Raw genomic sequence first — 20522 nt, forward strand, 5'->3', positions numbered from 1 at the left:
TCTCAACAAGTGGTAAAACTACCTATTAAATGTATTGAAGGTTCTCAGTAGATTTACCTATTAAATGGCAATTTAGCACCATCTACTGGCAGCTAGTGTGAACTACAACAACAGCAAACGTGTTTTCTTCATTTTTACCTTTCAGGAAATTCTATGATGGGATTTCCCACACATCTCACCACCTGCACAGTGTTACTGAATAATGTTCTGGGAAACACTGAAGCTCCAGCAGGTAGTTAATGCAGCAGCACTGTTGTTGTTGTAGGATGCTTCAGGTGTACACATTAAAAATCCTTTTAGATTCTTTTTCTTTTAGAGATTCACTTAAAACATTTCCATTACTTCTGTACATGTACCGTAATCTGAAGTGCAACAAATAGGGTGTTTTCGCTGCAGATATTTGGACATGTCGCAGCAGGAACATCACCATATATGTGACTCGAGTCATTTGGTTCAAGTCTCAAACAATTCAAGTCAATTTTTCTTGGGCAAGGAAAGTCACCCATGGCCCCCAAGATACTGAAGTCTTACCTGCAGTATCTGGTCACTATAAGTGAAAAGACAAGATATTAATATAAATCTAATAATGACTTTATTGGTCAATGTAGCTAAACTGTTCAAAAGGTTTGAAAAGAAATTGTATTAAAAATGATTGATATTCGGTGAAATAAATGCCATCAAACAAAAAACCTAACTTTATTAAAGCCGATTTATTTCTTAATTTCTTCTCAATCAATTGTTGTTTGCAGAATATCTCAGATATGATCAGATTAAGGCTCTTAAGCTGTATATGTGTGCAGATTTCTTGTTTCTGCCTGCATTTTGAATAACCATCCACAGACATAACTCAAACTCGTACAATAAAGAACACAGACAAGTAATTTTAGCCATCATGTCTCAAGTCAAGTCATAAGTCCGAGTGAGTTTCGACTCATTTATTTTCTATCAAGTAAAGTTACAAGTCATCAAAATAGTGACTCCTGGTGACTTTAGTCTCTGAAAACTAAAGGTGTTAATTATAAAAGAATGGATGAATTCCTAGTTTCTTCAGTCGTAGTATTTAGCATGCTGCTCACCGTCACAGTGTCATGGCTGGTTGGGACTCTTGATTTCAACAGAGCCATTATTAATATTATTAGTAACACCTGTCCTTTTAACTACAGTAACAAATCAGAATGTCTGCTGATTGTTTTTAATTGCTCATGCTACAGAAAAGTGTTGACAGGTTTTTAATCGGTAATTTCTACATGTTTTCTGAATACATGGTATAGTTTTTATCTGCTTCAAATCAAGAACAACCTAAACATTTAATATTTATTTTTTCTATTGTGTACCTGATCACCAATATGAAACTGCTATGTGTATTAATTTAGCAGCCATTTCTTTACTGATATCTTCAGTTCTGAGTTGTGCTTTTACATTTTGATAATAGTGAAATAAAATTAGAAGAAAGTTGAAAACATAGACTGTATATACAAGATTGTCGTATATACAAGAAAAGTATATAATGTTATTTACAGTATGATTTAATCTGGACAGCCTTCACTGCACATGCTCTTCTCTGTCAGCCAGTTACTCCGTCGCTAGGGGGCGATGTTGCCACTAGTAACGCTTGTTTCTGCTGTCGCTCATTTAATGACGTCGTCACAGCGCGACTAAAACGTAACGCTTACAACAGCGGCCTGTGTTTTCACTTGATCGCTGCAATTTTTCTCTTTGGTGGAGGATTTGTCTCTACAGTCCGTCACCATGAAACTAGTCAGGTAAGTAGTCGTGAAAAGTCACCGTTTATTGAGTGCTGTGATATGAGATGGTATAAATAATGCACTGCCGATGGATGGATTTAGATGTAAACGGAGAGGCGGTGATGAGGCGGGAAGCGGTGAATGAAATGAATGGAGGCTACCCGGGTACACAATGATCGGACACCAGGCTCTGAAATAGCCCGAAAGATGCATGCACACTTGATGTGTTCTTGTTAAGTGTTCAGTCGTGGCTTAAGCTGTAATATAACACAGGAATTTCAGCCGCACTATTTGCTAACTAGCTTCATCAAACGTTAGCTCACTCACAGGCCCTGTCTGTGTTTGGCTATTCTCTGCGAACTTCTGTTAACGTTAGCATTTAGCGACATGAGTTTAAAAAATAAACTGTATCCAGATATATTCCAATTAATTTATTTCTCCTTCCCAAATCAAGTTGGTGGTATTTTACACTATGAAGCTCCCCTCGCCAGTGTGCTCTGTTTTGGTGCTGAAAGCTGCACAACCGGTGGCTAACGCTCGCTAGCAAGCTAACTTTAGGCAACAATAACTTGTACACCGTGTCGTGTTGGTATGTTTATGTAGAGTTATAAAATGTTGAGCTCGAAGATAGATGTATTGAATTTGTAATTGTGCTCTATACTTTCAGGTTTTTGATGAAACTCAGCCATGAGACAGTTACCATTGAACTGAAGAATGGCACCCAGGTCCATGGAACCATCACAGGTAAGATGGTGCATTGTTAAAGTGTTTGGAGTTTCCTCTGTGCAGGTTAATGGTGAATATACAGCTTAATTAGTTGCCAGTTCATTAGGTTCACCCAGCTTAAGCTTATACAACCTTATGTAACAGGCCTGCAATAAACTCTACATATAGGTTGTAATGGTCAATTGTTATTCAAACTATTTTGTGAGGTTTTGATTCAACTTCATGATCCTTTTAAGGGACTGCAGGTAATGGTCCTTGTGTGTATCACCCCATTCACCACCAAGAATGCCTTGCTCTGGTTTTCTTCCTATCACTTTTATTTATGAAACAGTAAAACTGCATCAAGCCGCATGTCTTTGAAGGATTGGGACAGACCGTCTGGTTATTCAGTGTGAACTAATGACTAAGTTCTTGTTTGCACATTTTACAATTAATGTAATGTGCTGAATGAGATTAATTAGATTGCAGATTATTATGTCTTTCTTGTGAGGATGGAGCTCTGCTGCGGCAATATTGATATTTAAAATGAGTGATCATAGAGAGGGTTAGAGGCAACAAAGATTCTTGAAGAATATCAGGGGGTGGTTTACTTGATTACCTCTAAGTTTACTACCACAGAGTTTCCAGTCAGGCTTGCATCACATCTTTCCAGGAGTTCAGTTTACCTGTCTTCACTAAAACACAAGGCAGGCTGGGTAATTTTTGTAAAGCTCACATTTTCTGATGTTAAAATGCTGGTTGTTTTAGAGGCTGAAACAAAAGAAAATGTTTCCAAATTTAGCTGAATTAGTATGGGCCTAATCTCACTGTTTGATTTCATTTACCTTAATTTTTAGCTTTGTAGATTAAAATGAATGTTGCCGTCTCCACGTTTTCATCTGCTCCGTTTCCTTTCCTCTCTCATTCAGGTGTTGATGTGAGCATGAACACCCACCTGAAGGCGGTGAAGATGACCCTGAAAAACAGGGAGCCCACCCAGCTGGAGTCACTGAGTATCCGTGGCAACAATATTCGCTACTTTATCCTCCCCGACAGCCTCCCATTGGACACCTTGCTGGTTGACATTGAGCCAAAGATCAAGTCCAAGAAGAGGGAAGCAGGTGAGATATGTCAAAACATTACAGAGCGGTTTGGCGGAGAGATAACCATAGTACAGCACACAAGGCATGATGTGTTCCTTCCTTGTATTCAAAAGTACATATTGTACCAGAACATTTTGGCAGTCTAGTTATGAAGGCCTGCTTAACGTTGCTTTGGTTGAGTGCATGGACACTTGAGAAAATGTCTTGAACTTCAACTTTGTTTTGAATTAGTGACAGTTTTGTGCTTTTCTGTTATGTGGTAAATTATTATCTGACTTCAAATTATTAACATGTAGACTATCATCAAATTGGGATTTTTAGTGTGATGCATCGGAGTTCTCCTTTTCCTGTTCAGTTTTCTCACATTGATGCTGTCTGACAGTGTCTCCTCTCCACTATTCTTAGGCTTTGGGTTACATCAGTGTCACCTTTTTTGTTTGAGTCCTGTTAGTGAAGACTGAGTAGTTTTTTCTTCATTCGGACACAGAAACAATGAAAATCTGTGCCTTTGGTACACGAAACATTATCATGGTTTCATACAGTAGTGAGGGGGATGAAGGTGTTTATTGAAGTCACACTGAGTTCTCTTGGTCACTGTAGCATTGTTCTGAAAGGTGTTTTCTAATGTTTTTATTAATTTATTGTCGGTGCAGGACTATAAACAAAGCTTATCCCAATTTCTTGTCCATCTGGCATTAACTGTGACATTCTAAATGCAATTGATTGTCTTTTTTTCTTTTACATCTAAAAGTTCCAATGAGATTGATATGTTTTGAATTTCAATCAACTCTTAAATGTGGGATATCTTAATGTTACTTCCCTTACGTACCAGCTGTGACACAGGCTTGTATTGTTTTCACTTCGTGTGTGTAATGGCAAAAAGTGGCTGTGGAAACACTCCTTGCCTCAGGAACTACCACAGAAAAGGTTTTGGCTTCTTTGCCACGTGTTTGTCTGTGGACAGATTTTGCCAAAACAATAGTTTCTCGACTGTGCAACATGCAATCCCTAAACTTTACAGGTAAATAGTTGAGATCAAAATGAAAATCGGTGTGGTCTGACCCTTGGAACAACAACAGGTGGACCAGCGTCATGGCTGGTCTGATCCCATTGGAAAAATGGCCTGAAGTCATTATGTCAGGTCATTACAAACAACCAGTTAGACACTCAGGGGAAGATGGCAAATTGTTTCCTGGCCTTCATGCTTAGCAAAGATTTTGTATACTTTTAGAAAATGACTTGATATTCTTTTTTTTTTTTTTTTTTTTTTTTTTCAACTTTATTTAGAAATGTACATATAAACACAGAACAGCAGACAGGTGCTCCAAAATATATGTATCATCAAATATAAATAAACACTGCAACAATCACCGTAAACTGAGGTTATTATTATTAAATGACTTGATATTCATTTGTGGGTTAAGCTGGTCTAAATGTTGTGTGGCCCACGTGACTTACTCAACATGCCAGTGAAAGTTTGATGCATGTTGCTGACCATCACTCGTCTGTGTCTTCTCAGTGGCTGGACGGGGACGAGGCAGAGGACGAGGGCGTGGCAGAGGAAGAGGACGAGGCCGGGGTGGCCCAAGAAGATGATCACCAGGCCACACATTTTTTGGCCCTCACCTCACTGTTTGTACAGGATATTTTTTTTCTTTTTTCTCAAAGGAAACCTTTTGTGAATTTCCATGTGTTTTCGTTCAAGTTTTGTTTTTCTTTATTTTGTACAATAAAATCCTTATATAGAGGATACATTTGACTCTGTGTATTATTGCTCCATTGGTAACAGGGTTTGTGTCATGCATTGTGTTTACATTATGTTTGCATCACATGGTTGAATAAAGAGTTTTGTGTGGAATTGCCAATAGAGATTTTCAACTTAAAATGCAAGCGTTGCATTCTTTTAGTGTATGTTGATGAAGGTTGTTAAGCTGTCTGGGGGGAGAACTCGGTACAGCATTGTAAGTGGGTGATAGTCATGTCTTGGGTCACCTCCTCTGTTCGAAGATGGTCGTTCCAGTTTGACATGGATGGATTCCTTTACTCTTTCAAACCATCTGTCTTCTCTGGCCAAGATGTTTACATTGTTGTCCTCCAAAGGAATGATTTTTGTCCTTCAGTGGACAGCAGAGTCCATTTACCCAGAGTTGGCTCTCCTGTGTAGTACCATTCGTTTAATGGAGAGGTTGTTTTGTGTCCCCAATGTACAAATGCATTCCTGGCTGCATTGAACAGCATAAACTACATTACTCTGTTTATGCCTGGGTGCTTTGTCCTTAGGATGGACAACCATTCACACCTGGGCTCACCTAGCCTTAGCAACCCTCCATGAAGGCCGGTGTAACGACTCTGAAACTCAGAGCTCACACCTGGCCTTAACTATTCTGTAACTCCCACACAGCCTCTTGGATGAGAGGTGAAACGTCTTCAAGAAACTGAAACAAGTCCAGTTGCCTACGATTCTTTTAGTGTAGTGGCTGTCTAAAAATGAAATGGTCCAAACATAACAAAGCAACTGGTATCAGAATCTGAATCAAGGAGCAACATAATTTCATAACAATGCATATATAGTTATTTAATCTCTATTGGCACTTGGGGAATACACATTTCCAGACAAAACTGTATTCAACCATGTGGATAAAGATTACACCCAGTCATATCTCAACGGTACACATTAATGAAAATTACAGTATCTACGAGAAAGTTTCAAGTTGGTTAAATTTTGTTTTGGTAAATTCTACAATCATTGCCTGATAAACCTCAGGGGTTGAGTGTAATAAGTTTAGTGCATCAGTAGAGACCTTACTATTCAATTAATCATACACGACAATTGGACAAGCCAGCAACCGAGATGATTCTCTGGGTGTTGCTTTAAATGCCAGCCGGCCAATCAATGCTCCGCCGGCGAGACGAAGACAGCTTCCGAGAAGCCTCTGGACGCACAATGTTACGCGCCGGCATTATCAGGTTTGCTGTGCTCTTACTGTATGTCTCCTCAAGCCGGCCCGAGTCCACGAGAAACATGTGTGATGCTGCTAATGATCGCTTCATGTATTTCGCCTTTGGGAGCAATTTGTTGAAGGAAAGGCTGCAGCTGGCGAACCCCTCAGCGGTATTCTGCTCCACCGGCCGACTGAAGGTAACCAATGACAACCAGCACCTTTTAATCGCTTTAATACCGATGTGGCGTTCAGGACAGGTGGAAATTACCAAACACCCAGGTAGTAGTGAGCTAACTGAAGCTCCCGTCCGTACAGACTGGCAGTATATGTAAATATGACATATCAACTATTAATTCATTCTGTTAATTGGCACACAGTTACAGCTAGCTCACATACTGAACTTAATGTCCGCGTATGTACCGCAGTGTTACTCAGGGAAACTGACTAGGTCGCGTTAACTAACTAGTTGTAACCACTGTTAGTAGAGTATAATTATTGTATTGCTAGCTGTAATATCATGGCCTCTGGGCAGCTCAAAACGATATGAGTAAATAGTTTATCTACCGTTTTAACTGTTTATTTCCTATGACCCGCCCAACTCTGCATCTGATTGGCTAGTCCTCATTGCCTTGGTTGGTTGGATTGGTTGGATTTGCTATGGTGTCATGGTAAGCCAATCAGAGGCAGAGTAGGGCGGGCCTACAAACATACCTCGGTCTATAGCACCTGTTTCGGGAACTGCTAGATTTTGTGACAATACTAAGAAGACATATGGTAGACTTAAGGCATCAGCTTCATGGTAAAGTGGTCAAGTCGTCCACAGGAATACGTTGTTCGAGTAATGAAAACACATGACTTTGCGACAGGGTCCATTATATTCACACACTCGTCCACATAAATGACCTAACGACCAGCTGCAACAACAGTGGCCCAGGAGGCTCAATGGGGACTCTGCTGGATACACAAACATGACACCCCTCTTTACGTCACAGTGGAATAAAAGGCATTTTGTTTAAAATACACAGCACCTCTTCACTGTTCACAGCCTTTTGTCTTGTACCCCCCATCACCACCCCCTGTATGTTTTGTTTGTGTGTGTGTGTGTACAGGACTATGCGTTGAACTTTGGCCTGTGGGAGAAACATGCACAGAGCACTTGGCATGGTGGAGTGGCCACCATCGAGTCCTATCCAGGGGCAGAAGTGTGGGGCGTCATCTGGACATTGAGCAACGAAAACCTCATAAGCCTAGACAAGTGAGACACATCAACACACCACTGTTATTCAGTTCAGCAGATAATATATTTTATTTTAACCAATACAGAATGGTTCATCTTTCTGTGTCCTCAGCCAGGAAGGGGTGAGCCTGGGAATGTACTCTCCTCTGGAGGTTTCAGTGGAGACTGATAATGGATTGATGCTCTGCAGGACTTACCAGATGAACAACTTCCATGCCTGTCCTCCGTCTCCCCAGTACAAACAGGTGTGTGTGTGTGCGCGCAAACACAGATAACAGGTCCAAAGACAACACTTGGAGCTGCACTATGGTCATAAGGAAGCCACTTCTTGTTAAGTCCAGTGTTTGGTAGCAAAATCTAAAATGTCAATGTGAATGTTTCTCTCCCACTGTGTTTCATACAAGGTGGTGTGTCTGGGTGCAGAGCAGAATGGACTCCCCGTAGAGTACCTGAAGAGGCTGGAGGCCATTCAAACCAACAACTACAGCGGCCCCACGATCCTCGATCAAATCAAACCAGTTATGAAGCAGTACAGATGAAAAGTTTGCATTACTGACTTTGGAAAAAGTCAGTTGAGTGAACAGCCTCACTCACAAAGTTTCACAGAGCAAAAACAAGATAAAATACTGAAGAGCTACTAAGGGGACAATGTGGTGTGTAACCTTGTGTTTTTGTCAATTATTAATAGTTGCATAATTTAACTCAAGGCCCCCTAAAAAAAGCTTTATAATCACAGATGGGTGACAAGTTAAAGGAACAGTGTCTTAATGAGAGTCAGGCCTCACAAATGCTCCTTGCACAGTCCCTTATTAGTTTTTACAGTGTGTATTCAATCAGGTAAAGTTTTTAACGCTAAATTAAAGGCAAAAATATTGATTAAACAAATACGAACACTTTCTTTCTCTCTTTCAATGATTATTTTGTTGTGGTTGTTTGTCAATATTTGCCTCTAGCTGGTATCAAAGTGTTTTACTATGCACTTTATCTCTTAAAAGCCTTACCAGGGACACAAAGTAGCTCTGGCTAAAAGTCCTGTATACATTGCATCAGTTTTTTAATAATGTATGCTATGTAAAGTATTTCATCCCTGTCAAATAAACTAATATAATAAAACGTATCTCTTTTTAGTATAGCAGATGGAAATACTAACATAGAACAGTATCAGAGACAGACATCATTAAACAGATCCAAAGATAAAAATGTATATTATTTGGTGTTGTGATGTGCTGGTGAACCTTGGTGCATTGAAGTATCTGCATTTGATTTGCTTCTCTACTCCATTATTCAGGCTTTTCCTTTAACTTGTCCCATCTGTATTTTTAGGAGGATAAAGATAAGTTTTTCCCACAATGAAAATTCAGTCATTATCTATTCAACCTCATGCTGGTGGAAAGTCAAATGAAGTTTTGTAGTCCACAAAACAGCGTTGCAGCATTCACCTTTTCAAATCAATTTGGGATCTCAGGGCTTCAGGAAAGTTGGATAATCTTGGCAAGCTGTAGAGACATTATAAGTCCCCAGCTACTACAGTTGAGAATGCTGCAACGCCGTTTTGCTGTGAAGCTCCAGAAATGTTTCTGGGCTACAAAGTCCCCTGACTTTCCATCGGCACGGTGGTGAGTGAATAATGATAGAATTTTCATTTCTGGGTGAACTTATCCTTTAGGGCAAAGCTGAAGGACTGATTGTCTGATATGGAAGTGATTTGGCGCCGCTGTGTGGCCAGAAGTTAATAGTGCATGCACTTAATAATGAGACGCTTAGCTGGACCCAACACATAACTTTTCTTTATATGATTTATATATTTTAGAGCCGATATCAAGCAATTCATTTGAGAAGTAGGCTGACAAGTGTATTTAATTTAAGAGTCATAACACTGAAGCATTTAAATGTATGTGGCAGACAGGAAATTATGTAATTGCATTATTTCTCAGGGGAATATTAAACACTGATGAAACACCTGTAGTACTTTTATTGCACTGCCTTTATTTTAATACGACTTTGACTGCTGATAAAGCAGGATAGTGTGAGGGCAGGTTTTGACTGATATTCAAGGTCATTCAGTTACACGTGGAATAAAACATACCTTGGGGTGCTTTCCGGCGGCGCGATTTAAAATTAAATTCTTTATTACAAAATGAAAAATAAAAATTAATGAACCATTTACGTAAAAGGAACCACTTTATTTTTTACAACACAGTGGCCTTGGACAGAATGAGAATTTGTATCCCTCCTAACATTTTTGATCCTCTAGGAATTATAGAAAATACATGTATAGTACAAAAAAACACAGCTGTCAGGAGAACAGAAGATATATATGTTGAACACCCAATAACATGTTTATGTTTTGTTGAATCTCTAGGTAAATTTCCACAAGTCTATGCAAGTATGTAGACTTCACAATGGCACAAATCATAATTTCATCTGACAATAGAACAAAGGCTCATGCAAGCAACATGTTCAGAGATTTAGAATAACCTAGTGTTCATTCAGCAGGGAATTCAGCAAACCTGACAACTCAAACATCTGTATGATCTGAAGATTTTGGCTTCAAGGTAACATTCACCGAAACAGTCTGCAGAAGCTGGCGACCAAGAAACATTTCCCCCTTACACTGTTTATATGTTGAGGGATGGAGTGGTTTGAAAAAAAAACAATCAAAATAGCGAGTGAGAAGATAAGCAGTGACACACATTAGGTCCAAATATGTAAAACGAACACCAATTTATAAAGAAAAGCATAATATAATAATAATAATAAACAAAGTCTATGATGAAATTTGCAGACAAGCAATGATGTAGGAATTGCAATTTTGTACAAAAGGGCTTAAATAAAAGGAGCAGGAGAGACAGGAAGCAGCTACTAAGAGCAAATCAGTGCTTAAAATGAAGTCAGTGGCCATTGTTTGTTGCATGAGATTGTAACCAGCTCACATCTGTATCTAAAGGAGCACCACAACATGGCTCTTTGTTTATGTGGAACTCAGGACAGCATACTGAAATCAAATGAAGCACTACCAATGAAGGCTACATTAATTAACCTCCCTCACTCAGGTAACTTGTATGTCAGGAAATGCATTTTATGCACTGCAAGAAGAACTTCTCTAGTAACTGTTAACACAAAAGGCCATTATAAGGGTCAAAGGTCACTAAATCTGTATCTGTTTTATTCTGTTTTTAATTCAGGGACATCTGCATTTGAATTATTTGCAGATTTCAGTTTGTTCTATTGTCACATTTCTGAGTTCATTCCATCTGCCCCACCTGTTTTCCATCTGTAACTTTCTCTGTTCCACTTTCATCCATTGGTTCTGGTCCAGCCTCACTACTTTCCATCTGCTCTGTTGATTCAGCGGACGGCTGCTCCGCAGTATCGGCTGCCTGATATTCTGGGATGCGGAGATTGTGCTCGACTTTGTTCAGTTCTGTCATGCTGAAGCCGAGGAGGATGGCCGCCTTGTTCCTCTTGAGACTCTTCATGCACTTGCTTCGCTTCTTGCTGAAGTGTGCTGCCAGCTCTGCTTTGGTGAGGGACAGCCTCCTGCACAGTTCGTCAGTCTCAGGTTTGGTTGCGTAGGGGTTCAGGTTGAAGTATTTGGATATGAAGTCTCTGCGCTCCTCGCCGCAGCGGCGTTCCACCGTGCTGGGCTCTAACGCCAGCTTCACTGTGGGGTCGCTCTGAACCACAGGCTCTGGTGGGGGCAGCGACTTCTCCTGCTCTCGTTTCTTGCGCATGGCCGCCCGCTGTTCTCGCTCACGTTTGTTGGATTCAATGACCTCCCTCAGTGCTGCTTCTAGCCTCTTCTTAGACTGCTTCTCTGCTTCTGTTTCTGAAGGCGCAGCAGGGGGTGCAGCTTGAACCAAACGGGCCGGCGCCAAAGCTTGTTTCACAGTCAGCCCTTGTGGCACTTGTAGAAAGTAGAGTCCGGAAGGCTGACTGAACTGCTGTGCTGGTGCTTTTGGTGGCTGCTGTGGTGCTGCTGTAGGTTTGGGGGGAGGTGGTTGTTTCGGGGAACACCTGCATCGCTGGATGTGGAGCATAACCGCCTGCTGGGTGACCTTTCCCGTGTACACACCATTACAGTATATGCACTTGAAAGCCTCCGTCTTGAGGATGGCGTGAATGGTGGGTGCTACAAAGTGTTTTTGTTTCAGGTGCTCGAGGTGTTTGGATTCATTCTGAAACTTTTCGTTGCAGAAGGGACAGTATGAGCTGTTGACTTTCACAGGTGCCGGGCAGATCTCTGTCTGGTTGCTGGGCTGCAACTTAAAGAAAATCAGGTCGAGGGAATTGGTGACCAGGGCGAGATTGACCTCGGTGTCACCCAAGACCTCTTTCGGTGCTGTGGTGTGGACATCGAAGTAAGGGAAGAGGATTCCTCCAACACCTTTTGAGTAGACCCTGTACTTCTGTCTCAAAAAGTCACAGTATGCCTTGCTTGAGGGATTGTGGTGCTTCACATGCTCAGCAAGCTGCTTGATTGAAAAGAACAAAGCTGAGCAGTATAAACAGTTCAGGCCATGCAGCAGGTGCTGGAAGACACTTTTTTCTGATAGCAGAATTTTGCACGTTAGACATTTGACAGTTTTATCGGGCATTTTCTTCAAGAATGCTGCCCGTGCCGCCACACTTTCTGACTTGGCTGTATTGGATTTTGTCTGGTGAGCGACCTCTGTGTGCATGTCGAAGACATTTGAAGGGAACAGTTCATTGCAGAGAGGACAGGTAATCCATTTCTTAGTTTGAGGTGAGGTGTTACTTGTTTGCTCAACAGTCTTGAGAGGGGTGCTTGTGCTCTGAGAAACGGGCATTGCTACTTGCAGTGGTGCAAAAGTGTATGTGGGCATGCCGTTCATCTTGTTGCCTGTCGGGATCAGGTGACTCAACAGAGACTGTGAAGTCAGCATGGTACCTTGCAGGGCCATTTGGTTCATTGATGCATTTTGCATAACCACATTAGGCTTAGATATAGCTCCAGGTCCAGCTGCCATGTTGGCCTGCAGTCCTGATGGAAGAAACAACTGCTGCGCTTGTTGAGTCTGTTGTGGTTGAGAAGAAGCAGGAGTTAGAGCCATTGGTGCCTGTTTCAGAGACACATTTGACATTGTGGGGAGCTGGACCATAGACGGTCCTTGGGGCAAAGCACTTCGGAGGGCTATCGTAGCACCAGGCTGGAGCAAACCTTTAGCCTCAGCACTAGCTAGCTGCACTAGTGCTGATGCCTGAGGGGGAAGGAAAGCTTGGTTGGTTCCAGGGGTACAGATGAGAGTAGTACTGTTTGTAGTCCCTTGCAACTGCTGTAATGCCAACACAGTCCCAGCGGGTTGGCCATTACTTGGCAAAACCAAGGACTTACTGTTGAACATTTGAGGTTGCTGTGGTTTCGGAGCAATATTCGGGAATGTCACAAACAGGCCATTCCCATTGGGTGTTGATTTAATCGTGTAGTTCTTGTTCTCATAAATCATATGCTGCACTTGTGTGCTGACTGAATAGTGTGATGGCTCAACCAGCATGTGATGCAACATTTGGTCTAGGTTTCCAGTGTTGACCCTACAAACCTTGCAGCAGTAGATCTTTACAGTTGTGGTGCCTTGAAGGTTCAATCTGTAACCAATATACTGCTCTGCCAAACTGTCCAGGTGCTTGAGAATGATGTGCTTCTTCATGGCAAAGATAGAAGAGCTCGGAAGTCCACATCTTCGACACTGATACCTCTCATTTCCACGATGGGTGGCGAGAGCACTTTCCCTTGGAGGTGGTAAATTGGTACTGCCGAGTTTGGTGTGGAAGAACAGTATGTGCCTCTTGACAACCTTGGGGTGGCCGATGAAGAGGCACTGAGAGCAGGATGCCAGTGCGCACATTGACTGTACATATGCATGGCAGCGAGAGACATGGCTCCTGAAGTTGTAGATGTTTTGTGAGGAGTACTTGCACATGGTGCAGCATAGAGATCGAGATCGATAGGGCCACTGAATAGAAAGAAAAAAATAGTTGGGTTAAAAAAAGTTGAAAAACACTTTTGTATTGAGAGGATTTATTAAAAGCTGTCAACAGGAGTTAAGCTTTATATTTACCTTTTTCTGTTGTCTGCTATTAAATCCATACGTGAAATCAAACCACTCAGTTTCCTGAAAGGCCTCGTCTTCATCTATGTTTTTCTCATCTGAGGGTGTCTCATCTGAGGTTTTCTCATCCGAGGTTTTCTCATCCGAGGTTTTCTCATCCGAGGTTTTCGCGTCTGACTTTTTTTGTTTGAGATCCTGCACAGTAAACAACACACAAACAAACTCATCTCAAGTATTTGAAGCAGTGCCACAATGTAAAAACATTATACATTCTGCATTCCAAGTCGCTTCAAAGTAAATAAAGATTAGCAGGAAAATATACAAGTCTCAAACATGAGACCAGTATGAATTTATTATACACTGCCTGGCCAAAGAAGAAGTCACCACCTGGAATTAACTAAGCAAATAGGTCAGAGCCTTCCATTGGATAATTACTGCAGTGATTAATACATTTCAGCTGGCAACAAGTTATTTAACCCTAACTGATGCAGTGAGTAGCTTGTAACAACCATGTTGGAAGACATATCCTGTGGTCGTGGAAAAAATGTTACTCTCGTTTCAGAAGATCATATTATTGGCCAGTATCAAGCAAAGACAACAACTAAGGAGACTGCTACTACTAAACTACAAAAATTTGGTTAAGAACTGTCCAACGCATTATTAAAACCTAGAAGGATAGTGGTGAACCTTCATCTTCTAGGAAGAAATGTGGTCGAAAAAAAAGGCTTCAATTTGCCAAGGAGCTACCTAAATATACTGAATGAACAGGTTTTTCCATCAATGGATTTTTTCTTCCCTGATGGCACGGGCATATTCCAAGATGACAATGCCACGATTCATAGGGCTCAAATTGTGAAAGAGTGGTTAAGGGAGCATGAGACATCATTTTCACATGGGTTGGCCGTCACAGCGTCCAGACCTTAATCCCATTGAGAATCTTTGGGATGTGCCAGAGAAGACTTTACGCAGCGGCCCGACTCTCCCATCATCAGTACAAGATCTTGGTGAAGAATTAATGCAAGTCTGGATGGAAATAAATGCTGTGACATTGCGTAAACTTATCAAAACGATGCCACTGCGAATGCATGCTGTTATCAAAGCTACAGGTGGTCCAGCAAAATATGTGTGAGCTTTTTTGGGCCAGGCAGTGTTTATGCAGCACCAATTTCGGAAACACAAACATGTTAAAGGTAAACAAAGCACCCCGATTTCACTGTTGTTTCTGCAAGAACCTACACAATCTTCTTCTTCTACTTCCACCCCTCCAGGAAGTGAGGACTCAAATAAGACCTTTCCAGTTGTTTTGGGTACATTTTCATCTCAAATAAAGTTGATCTTCTGTGTGTTTTAACCCATTTACTTTGGACTGCTTTCTCAATGAGGGCTAGCAACGTAAGAAGCAGGATAAGCTCAAGGATGGATCATTACTGAGTTCAAACTTGGCTCCTGTAAAGTTTTGCCATTTTCCGTTTATTGTAGCATTCCGGAGCAATGTTGGATAATTTTGTATTCCAGGACAGTCGAGAGAAACTGTGTTAGCATGATCTGCATTGAGAGATCTTTCATTGAGTGTACAGTAAAATAAAAAGCACCTCTCTGTATGATGCAATCATATTCAACAGAAACACAAACTGCAGCATCTAAAATTACCTTCAACAACTTACTAAAACAACTAAATCTTCACGAAGGTTGGATCAGCTGCATTAGTTTTTGGTGGATGTACCTAACTAAGCGACATGTCTCTCTGTGTCGTATGCAATTTGAATCTAAAAATTGCAGTCATGGTCCTCAGAGGAATTATGTCTGAGGACCATTTTACTTTCAATAAAAATGAAAGTGCCTTCTTCTAAAATGTAGAGGTATAAAGTGACACTATGGACAAAAAAAAAAAAAAAAAAGTCAAGGACCAGCTCCTCAACACTGTACGTACTTAATTTTCATCCCCTTGTGCTCACAGATGCAGTGAAGTTGAGAAGTAGTGTCATGAGTTTGGTTTCAATCTTTCCACAAGCTGCAACCAGAGTCCAGAGTAAAATCTCAATAAAACAAATCAGGTTTAGTAGTGAGGTATTTCATTTGTCCAAACAAACTAAGCACTGCTTTGGTCAATGGGCCATCTGTTTCCTCACTTGTTGCTATTCATTAATATCCAAATATATGAAAATATCTGACGGATCCAGGTACTTCATCACATTGATGGATAAAATCCTGAAAATCCAATGTGGCCATTAGGCAGTCCTGCTCACTGATTTGCAACATTACCCCAATATCACGGAAGATCAGTAGACAATTTGATTAATGTGACCATCATCATAGCACATTCAGTTCTGATTTAATGTGTTTTAAAGATGGCTGTCTCAAAATGTTTATACCCCAGCTTTAACATAACCAACCATAAACTGAATTATATCCATATGAATCAACACTATCAACAACAGCTTTTAATCTAATGCAGGTTGGACTATTCACATTTGATCAAGCACAGAGTTGAAACTTTTGGACAGAAACACTGATTATATACATAAATCATCAGAAAGCTTACGTGCATATGCAACAAAATGAGCATAATGTTTTTTTGACTTTTTGAGCTATTGTGAAAAAGTGACCTACCATTAAGAAATAAAACAGAAGGGATCATTAAGACAGTGGGTCCATTTTAAACCAGCCTGTCTTATGTTAAGTGTGAATTACACTTCTGCATCATCGGTTATTTTCCAGGTTAAAACATACCTGCAGAAACGTTTGGCAGTCTTCCAGGCCGATCTCACTCAAGATGTTTTTCACTGCCTTGCGTGCCTTTCGGATCTTCTCAATATTTCCAACTGGGAGCTGATACATTCTTCCACACAATCCTCGGAAAAGAAAAGCAAGTAATAATAAGTAACATGTAATGGAGCATAAGCACAAATACTTTTTCAAAACCTAAAGCAATTACATCTTATTTTGTGTATTTTGAGTAAAATGTAGATCACAGTGGTGTCATGACATTTCAGATCCATAGCCTAGAAGGTGACCACTATTTGAGTGAAATACTTTGTAAGCCTGACACATGAAATAGATTTACTTTTAAATTGTAGGTGTTTATTGACCCTTTTGACAGAATAGAAAAAATATTATTATGCATCTGCATATAGGTCTCTGAATTAGATTTATAGTTTCGGATCAAATGAGTGGTGTCACACATGCTTGAGTGCTTGCTCTGTTGCTTACAAAACTAGGGATGGAAGATATAAATGGTTCGTCATTGGTATCTGCCAATAAAATCCCTAAAAATAAACATTGGCATTTCAACATAAACATTGGCATTTCTGCCATATGACAAGTCAATTAAATGATGCCTTAATTATGTGCATGTGATACAATCCATTGACTAGTACATGTACAGTTGTACACCTGCGTCGTACACCTGCATCCGCCAGTGGGCCATGATAATAAGAACAGGCATAACAATGTCAAGTCCAGTACAGGAGAGACTAAACATGTGTAAAACTACCCTAATTTCCACTCTAAATGTCTTGTAAAATTACAATCGACTCTTTAATTGGTTTAATTAAATAATCTGAAGCATGTCACATTTAAAACTATTAAAACATGATGAAATGTACAATGATTAAAATACCTATGTATCGTATTTGATGCACAGTTCCTCAAAACATACTATTAACAATACAAATGTTGGCTCTGCCATAACTTTCTCAAAATATGAAAAATAGGTAGGTCAGCAGCAGATTGGCAACGCATGTGAGTCTCAACCAGGAAGCAGCCATTTTGAATTTGGTAAATATGGACAGCCTCCTGTAGTGCACTGTAAATCCACTAGAGGAGAATTAGCATGTGCCAGATTGTAGGCAATACATTTTTGTTTTGCTTTTTTAACAGTAGGTTTTTGCAGGTAATTGTTGATCTTGTTGAAGATGTAGAAACTCATGTATCAAATATGAGAGAAATGGTACTGTATTAATGGCCTCTTTTTACTGCATCCCCAAATACAGTTGCTCGGTGAAAAGAGAGTATTTAAATGAAGAAAATCAAACAGGAAATAGCACATACTGAGAAGAAATGAAAGGGGGGTTGCCTTTTTCATTCTTCCCAACATGTGCCATTTTCAATCACTGCACTTAACTCTGGCAATTTAATAAGTGCAGTATGTATACCAACAAGCCCTTCACCTGAATCTGTGTAGAAATTGAGTTATCAAACGCCTTAGGTGTCCCATTTTATAACCTCATACTATTAACCAAAACAAAACGTGGATAAAGATTGACTGATGAACATACTGTAGTAAGAAATACGTGGTAACATGTGTAAACTGCAGCATAAAGATAACTGGATTTAATTACATATATATCATTACATTGTGTCAGGTAATACTGCCAACGTATATGACCTGACACAATGAAAACAAAAGCATGATTGTGTGGATATTATGTCTGCTAGCATTGTTGATACACACACACACAACAAAATAACAACTGTGCAACAGCTGATTTCACTTGGAGTATCTCACAGTGCTGAGCTCTCCATATAAATACTACATAATGTCTAGATATTTACTAAAGTGAGGGAAAGTTTGCTAGTGTAAAGCGTCCATTTTGATTTTAACCACCTAACTAACGTTACAAACTAAAACCTGTCCCCTTTCTGGCCATCCACACTGACACTGCTGTGTGTGCTGCCCACACTGGAGTGGATGAAAAGCCCCGGGTAGCACGCTGACAGCGACAAGCCGGGTCACTAATCGGGCCACGCCGCTTCTTCCTACTCGAGGATGCCCACAGCTTCCTCACAGACATTTACCTCGTCCAATTTTCACCGTAGGTTAACGTTAGTTGTCGCTGTGCCACCTCCGTCAGGGCTAACGCTTTCCACTTCCACCGGCCCTCAACTGTGTGTCGGTAAGCTGCGTCTGCTCCCGGTGCTGCACGCAGATACTCATCCGAGCAGCATCCTCTGTCCACACACAGCGCGCTACGAGAACTGTAATCAAATATGACGGGTGGCGTTTGCAAACCTCTTCCAGAGATAAGTTATTTTTGGTCCAGCTTTTGTCCCTTTCTTCCCCTATTGAGGAAAAAATGGCGCTCAAGTTCAGGATCTGACGTAGTGGCCCTAATTTGCATATTGCACAAACTGACCAATGGGAGGCTTCTCAGCCTAAAATCTGAAAAACTTTTTATTCTCTCAACAAGACGGTCAGCCATTGCTCCACAGTGCTCAGGTGATGACTTCTGTAATTATGTTTCTGGATTTCATGTAATAACTCACTTGTTAATTGGACTTCTGGATTCTACCACAAATAGCTAGGTATGGGGGCGTGGCTACTGCGACCCCCACTGACAGTCACGTGGTACATGACAGAGACTAACCAATGGGCTGTCGAGAAAATGAGCTAAATGGGTGGTCCTTGCGCTGTGACGTCATATCATGCTACTTTTTGAAGCCAATTAGATCGAAGCACCATTTTGATAGGAGGGACAGTGAAACAGATAGGTTAGATGTCTTTTAGCTAGCATAGCATAAAGTTATAGGACTTTTTAATACGTTTGACAGTGACAATAAATTGAACGGTTAGCTACTTCCGCATAGTAACTTATGACAATTTAGCGAAACGAGAGTTTATATTTTTATGCTTAACGATATCTATTTATGTAAAAAAAAAAAATAAACCACATTTGTTTGGCCTCTCCAACAACAGACTTGCGATCATGTTTACGCACAATATGTTAACACACAAGTTGAGCAAAATCAGAGCCACCTGTATTAATTACTACCTGTTCATTTACCTTTACGAACAAAGGACATTTTGTTTTGAGACAAATCGACAGTTCGACAATGTGATGCTTGTAAAGCTTCTTCGTTATGACCTTGTGACTGAATATTTTTTGTGTTGCCAATTAACAGTTCCATCTTTGACCACTGAGTCATTTGATTAACAACTACACAGTACCACAAACACAGCTGTAAGTACACTGCTCACAAATCCACACAAATTTATGCTGATATCGGCCATTACCAACCCCTCACATAATACACCTCTATCGTGTTGTAACTTAACCGCTGGGTTATTTAACGAAATCCTGTAGCATGATGTAGTTTGATGTTACATGACTAAACAACGTTATTGAAAATTTGACTAACGACATCACATCTTCCATATGCCCGTTGGTCCTGCAATGCAAATCAGGATGGACATGATTTTCTGGGCAAACGTAAGAGAGTAAAAGTGTCAACATCCATGATGGCTGATGGCACTGCAGCTGATTGCACTACAACACTTCTAACCATGGCAAAGCAAGTCATATCCTAAAGGTAAGACTGCTGAAGGACTACCGAGTTTGTTACATCATCTCTAAACTCAAGGGGAGAAGAAAGTGAAAAGGGATTTCTACATTGTGGGATTCCTTTTTAACATAAAGAATACAAGGTCATTCAGATACAGCAATCAGTGAGCCACCAATCAGAGTCAACCACTTCAGTCAACTTCAACTCTTCAATGATGTCGTTTTCCAATCCATCACATCAGTGTTGTAACCCTGTAATCACAAGGTCTATTTGTGTGTGCTGCATCGTGTTGTACGTTCAGAAGTGTGTGCTTTGTTCCTGGCAGACTAATAGGTTGTCTGCTACTGTATGTTGTTATCATTGCCATCGCTATCAAACACACCGTGACCATCTCTTCCATCTAACACCATGCAGCCATGTAGTGAGTGGCAAATGAA

The 20522-nt window shown here is 40.6% G+C and overlaps 3 protein-coding genes across 3 annotated transcripts; 2 read left to right on the top strand and 1 right to left on the bottom strand.

Moving 5' to 3' along the window:
* The first annotated feature begins 1629 nt into the window (after positions 1 to 1629).
* Positions 1630 to 5305, top strand: snrpd1 (small nuclear ribonucleoprotein D1 polypeptide). Its single transcript, XM_084379470.1, has 4 exons — positions 1630 to 1763; positions 2413 to 2489; positions 3380 to 3571; positions 5073 to 5305. The coding sequence occupies exons 1-4, from the start codon at positions 1750 to 1752 to the stop codon at positions 5147 to 5149; spliced, it is 360 nt and encodes a 119-aa protein (XP_084235596.1). The 5' UTR covers positions 1630 to 1749; the 3' UTR covers positions 5150 to 5305.
* Positions 5306 to 6423: 1118 nt separating this feature from the next.
* On the top strand, positions 6424 to 9691 carry ggcta (gamma-glutamylcyclotransferase a). The gene is made up of 4 exons (XM_084379469.1): positions 6424 to 6692; positions 7605 to 7750; positions 7845 to 7977; positions 8137 to 9691. The coding sequence occupies exons 1-4, from the start codon at positions 6429 to 6431 to the stop codon at positions 8269 to 8271; spliced, it is 678 nt and encodes a 225-aa protein (XP_084235595.1). The 5' UTR covers positions 6424 to 6428; the 3' UTR covers positions 8272 to 9691.
* Positions 9692 to 9900: 209 nt separating this feature from the next.
* Positions 9901 to 18889, bottom strand: adnp2b (ADNP homeobox 2b). The gene is made up of 4 exons (XM_084379468.1): positions 18601 to 18889; positions 16534 to 16655; positions 13813 to 13998; positions 9901 to 13707 (listed from the first exon to the last, which is right to left on the bottom strand). The coding sequence occupies exons 2-4, from the start codon at positions 16639 to 16641 to the stop codon at positions 10978 to 10980; spliced, it is 3024 nt and encodes a 1007-aa protein (XP_084235594.1). The 5' UTR covers positions 16642 to 16655; positions 18601 to 18889; the 3' UTR covers positions 9901 to 10977.
* Positions 18890 to 20522: the final 1633 nt, after the last annotated feature.

The sequence above is a fragment of the Pagrus pagrus genome, assembly GCF_965226575.1.
Source record: "Pagrus pagrus genome assembly, chromosome: 17".
Taxonomy (NCBI): domain Eukaryota; kingdom Metazoa; phylum Chordata; class Actinopteri; order Spariformes; family Sparidae; genus Pagrus; species Pagrus pagrus.